The sequence below is a fragment of the Macrobrachium nipponense genome, chromosome 9, assembly GCF_015104395.2.
Source record: "Macrobrachium nipponense isolate FS-2020 chromosome 9, ASM1510439v2, whole genome shotgun sequence".
NCBI classification, from domain to species: domain Eukaryota; kingdom Metazoa; phylum Arthropoda; class Malacostraca; order Decapoda; family Palaemonidae; genus Macrobrachium; species Macrobrachium nipponense.
The window spans coordinates 83781703-83787702 of NC_061110.1; the positions used below are offsets into that span (position 1 = coordinate 83781703).

Sequence of the window (6000 nt, forward strand, 5' to 3'; positions counted from 1 at the left end):
ACAAGACTTAACGAAGGTCTTCTCCTGAAAGAAGCGACTATAAAAGCTAGGTTCGCCTTTCCACCGGCAGACACTCACTCACAAGTGGCCACGGGTGAACACCACGAGCAACAAGGTGAAGTTCTTGGTCAGTATGTCAATAAGATATATAGTACCTTGTAAATTTTCTCGTTTCTAATACAATAGATCAGAGCAGGCACAACATTATTTACCAGGAAGTTTGTTTGGGTCTTTATCACAGTAAAAAAACATTTGCAATATTCTAAATACTGCTGATTTTTATTATTGAGTTACTAGGAAATGAGTGCTTTCTGCTCCTATACTGTAATGTTTGCAAGTGACGGTGACTCACCCGGTGAGGTTTGTTGCCTTGCATTTATTATAATATTACAATGATTGACATGACATTACATTAATCTATTTATCATGTGCATTCACAAAGTATTGGAAGATCTCATACCAAACAGGAGAATGACCTTATTTTTTATGTGTTGGTGAGGGACAACATTTTAACTAAATAAGAGACCTCGATAACTCAGGTAAAGATCTCAGTAACATTAACATCTAAGAAGGGTCAGTAGCTAGTTATGTCAACCTGCCTAGAAATAAAAGGAAAATAAATTTTTCGTTTGGTGTTATGCGAAAAAAGTTTGTAAATTTGTAAACATACGCCAGAGCTACAAATTGAAGTGTACAAAAAGGCAAAATATATATATATATATATATATATATATATATATATATATATATATAATATATATATATATATATATATATAATATATATATATATATATATATATATATATATATATATATATATATATATATATATATATATATATATATATATATATATATATATATATATATATATATATATATATATATATGTATATATATATATATATATATATATATATATATATATATATATATATATATATTTGCCTTTTGTGCATTCATTTTGTACTTATGTATGTATATACATAGTATATATATATATATATATATATATATATATATATATATATATATTTATATAATTTGTTTACTACGATATATATCGTAGTAAACATGTTCATATATATATATATATATATATATATATATATATATATATATATATATATATATATATATATATATATATATATATATATATATATATATATATATATATATATATATATATATATCTATATATATATATAAGCATAGTGAACCCTAACACAAACCAACAAGACAAGGGCCATAGTCTACTATATAAGATACGTTTCATGCTGATGTCAGCACATCCTCGGTTTATACTACAATCAAAGTATTAAATACATCATTCATTAAGATGTAGTTACACATAAAAATTATAACTACGCACAAAATCTCAAGTAAAAAGGGAAAGATAAAAAAATTTAACAACCAATTCGAGAGCAGAGAAATGAAGAGATGACAGCCAAACGGCCACACACGCCCAAAGAAACTCATGCCAGAGAGAGAGAGAGAGAGAAGAGAGAGAGAGAGAGAGAGAGAGAGAGGTATTTACATTCAAAGCGGGAAAGAGGTGCTTTATATACAACGACTCAAAAGTAGTCCAATATGCAGTTTTGCTCTTCGTACCTATAATGGAAAATTGGCTCTTTTCGATGGGAATTTTGCATTTTGATTAGTGTATTCTGATATTTGAAAACTCCGGGCTCGAAATCCTAGATCCTGTTATATAGCTTAATCCCAAGTGGTTCTGATAGCGGACCTGCAGTAACCTTCGCGAGGAACCAACGTAACTTCCAAGACATCTTGGGTACTCATATTTGTATTCAACGTTTGACCTCATGAAGTCCTGCCGTTTATCATTAAAATGAAAAAAGGCCACTGGTCTTTTCCGGATTCATAAGAATAAGATTGAGGTTAAGGAAGCCAAATTCGCTCTAAATGATTTTCACCATCCTGAGTCGTAATCTATCTGAGTCAAAAAGAGGTATCGTAGTAAACATGGAAAGTTGGAATTAAAAATTTAAACACTGGTAAGGACGGTCTAGATAACTCGAAAGAAAAACAAAGTCCTTTTGGAAAAGTTTGGGAACATTAAAATTTAACACTAGTAAGAACGGTTCCTAGATGAGAGTCGAAAGAAAAAAACAAGTCCTTTGGAAAAGGTTTTTTGAAAAATTATTAGCAAAAACTCTATATCATGATGGAAGGCAGTCCAATCTGATGTAAATTTTAGGAAACGTCAGTGAAGAGGTATCGTGAAGCCGCGAAGCGGTTTTGTGGCTTTAAGAGGAGGCCTCTCCAGTGGTCGATTTTATTGCTGAGAGATAAATTAAATAAACAGATAAGCAATTTTAGCTAGAGTTATAAGTGAACAAGGTGAATCCAGTATTTTCTTATGAAGGCATGCTGTTTAGTGGCTACATCCAAGGAGAATTAAAAAAAAAAAAATGGTGTTTATTTTTAAGTATACAAGCTCTTTTAATATCACTGAATTATCATATATGTTAGAAAGTTTTTTTTTTTTTTATTTTTTTTTTTTTACTACGTTTTAAGTTTTATTTCATCTTTTTAAATATATATTGTGTGACTAAGACATAGAGTTGAAGATAAATCGTTCAAAATAATAGTAGTTCATAGATTGTGAAACTAAAAGAGAGCTCTTTGATGTTTACCAGTTTGAAGTGACATATGGAGTCATGAGCCATGAGAACATGACAAAAAAAAAAAAAAAACCTAGAAAAAATTATTTTCTGGAGAAACTAAAGTCAAAGGTCGTTGCTTATTTTGATGTTCCGCTATCTAATCAAAGTTAGCACTACTTTGTTTGCTTTTGTTTTCTATGGAAAACAGCCAGAACAGTCACCGATAATAGAATTATGCTAAACAAGGTGTTATCCAACCTCCAGCTTATTCAGGACACGTGCAAGATATTTTCCTCACGCATAAGTTATAAACATTATATTTCAAACTTAGGTAAATTAAAACGTGCTAAAATGTACAGACAAATGGAGCCTTGTTTTACTAACGAAAATTTAAATAAATACGTTATATTTTATTAGAAATAATTTTTTTGAACTGATTAACATACACATTATTCATTTTCTACATTCTCTCTCTAAAGAATAAATCATTAATATACTATCTTAAAATTCCTGTATCTTTCCTAACACCCAGCAAGAACAACAACAACAACAACAACAACAACAAAATATTTTGTAGGCTTACTCCCCTAGTAAGCGAAAATGAAGATTGTTTTGCAAATGTAGTTGATTAAATTATTTACAAACTCTGAAGAACAAGTAAATATATAGAGAGATAGTTAGATAGATCCACTTAAAACATGTGATGTACTCTCCGTAATTAAATAAATATTGTAAATGGATCATCAACAAAAGATTTGGAGATGTAGTCTGTTTTTAAAAGTAAAATCTTCGCTATGAATAAATGGTTTGACTGACCACGGCTAAAACTATATACACGTAAAGACTGTGTGTCTATCTGTGTGTATATGACTTTGGGTATAAGTATAATTATATTCCTTACTTAGATGAATTAAAACGTGCTGAAGTCTATGGATAAATGGACCCTTGTTTTGCCAATGAAGATTAAAATAAATACGTTATATGTGTTTAGAAATAATTCTTCTGTCATTTTTAACATGCACATTTAATTTTTACATTTTCACTCTAATAAATAAACCATGAATTCCTGTATCTTTAACTCTTTTTCAGACCTTATCAGGCTCTTCTATAGAACTTTCCTACCCCCAGCAAGAAAAAAGAACAACAACAAAGTGGTATGTAGGCTTACTCCCAGAGTAAGCGAAAATGAAGATCGTTTTGCAAAACTAGACGATTAAATTATTTCCAAACACTGAAGAACATGTAAATATGTATAGAGAGATAGTTAGATAGATCCACTTAAAACAGGTTTTGTACGCTCCGTAATTAAATAATTATTATAAACTGATCATCTACCAAAGATCTGGAGATGCTGTAAGTTTTTACAAGTGAAATCTTAGCTATGAATAAATGGTTTGACTGACCACTGATATTACTTTATATGTACCGATATATGCATCCATTAGGACAGTGTGTCTATTCGTGTGTATATGACTTTCGGTATAAGTATAAATAAATAAATATATACACATACATGTATATATGCATATATATAATGCTATATATATACATATACAATATTTATGTAATCTTTCTAAATGATAAATAAAATAGTGTTTTCTTCTAACACTTTACAATTCCACTCCTTTTTTCATTCCATTCTTAAACATCAGCAACTCATATTCATATAATATCGCTGAAGTCATCTCAATAATTATCAAATTGACGATATAAAAAAAATGCCAACCAAAATTCTGGTTTCCTTTCACAATGTCACAAGACTTAACGAAGGTCTTCTCCGGAAAGAAGCGACTATAAAAGCAAGAGGCCGACTTCCACCGGCAGACACTCACTCACAAGTGGCCACGGTGAACACCCACGAGCAACAATGAAGTTCCTGGTCAGTTTGTCAAAAAGAGTTATAATTACTTGTATATTTTCTAGTTTCTAATATCATAGATTTAAGTAGGCACAACATTATTTACAGGGAAGTTTGTTTGGGTCTTTAATCACAGTAAAAACATTTGCAATATTCTAAATACTGCTTGATTTTTAGAATTGAGTTACTAGGAAATGAGTACTTTCTGGCTCCTTTTTATATGAAAGGTTTTAAGATTATGTCCATAATAAAGTTATACAGTTTACTTTCAAACATTTTCTTATTAAAGCCAAATGTTTGAAGTTGATGATAATATATCCCCACTTTAGCCATAAAATACTAAAAGAAATAGATACTAGTTTATTTTACTCTTTGAAGAATCTCTTGCTCACTATTACATATTAGTGTATGGAAATATTTATACTACTCTCTTCATTTTCAAAGTGGTTTACAAATTTTCCAGGTAATTGTGCTGGTGGCGGCTTCTGCTTGCGCTGCTGCAATTGAAAAGCGAGATGCAGAGCCAGACCATGGGTATCGTAACTACTACCCTTACTACCCAAGACCCTATGGTTACAATCACTACCATCACAAGAGATCTGCCGAGCCAGAACCAGAGTCTGAGGCTTCCCCCTCCAATGGATACTACCCTGTCTACCATTCTTATCCTCACCATCACGGAAAGAGGTCTGCCGATCCTTACGCTTATGCTGAGCCTTACCCTTATCCTTACCCCTATGCAGAACCTTCTAATAACTATGGCTACTATGGCTATCCTGGCCCATACTACGGTTAAGGAGAACTTGACTGCTGGTCTCAGTGGGGCATAAATATGGATTTTATGTTGTTGCTGATTCCGAAGTGTTTCATGTAAAGACAACGATTGAATTAAAATACTGCAAAATCTATTTGGTTTTTATTTCAATGCTTTTTATATTGAGTTTTATAACTGATTGTCTTGCTTTCCTATTTTACTGTAATGTTTGCAGTGACGGTGACTCACCCGGTGAGGTTTGTTGCCTTGCATTTATGATAATATTACAATGATTGATAGTATATTTCATTAATCTCTTTATAATGTGCATTCACAAAGCATTGGAAGATCTCATACAAAACATACCTTATTTTTTATATGTTGGTGAGGGACAACATTTTAAGTAAATAAGAGACCTTGATAACTCAGGTCAAGATATCAGTAACTTTAACATCTAAGAAGGGTCAGTAGGCAGATTATGTCAACCTGCCTAGAAATAAAGGGAAAATGAACTATCGTTGGTGTTATGCGAAAAAAGTTTGTAGATTTGCAACATACGTAGTAACTACACAATGAAGTGCACACAAATGCATATTATATATAATATATATATATATATATATATAATATATATATATATATATATATATATATATGAACAGCATAGTGAACCCTACCACAAACCAACAATACTAGGGCCATAGTCTACTATAAAAGATACGTTTCATGCTGATGTCAGCACATCCTCAGTTTATA

The 6000-nt window shown here is 31.0% G+C and overlaps 1 protein-coding gene across 1 annotated transcript; it reads left to right on the plus strand.

Moving 5' to 3' along the window:
* Nucleotides 1-4455: 4455 nt before the first annotated feature.
* Nucleotides 4456-5396, plus strand: LOC135218431 (uncharacterized histidine-rich protein DDB_G0274557-like). The gene is made up of 2 exons (XM_064254743.1): nucleotides 4456-4511; nucleotides 4954-5396. The coding sequence occupies exons 1-2, from the start codon at nucleotides 4500-4502 to the stop codon at nucleotides 5284-5286; spliced, it is 345 nt and encodes a 114-aa protein (XP_064110813.1). The 5' UTR covers nucleotides 4456-4499; the 3' UTR covers nucleotides 5287-5396.
* Nucleotides 5397-6000: the final 604 nt, after the last annotated feature.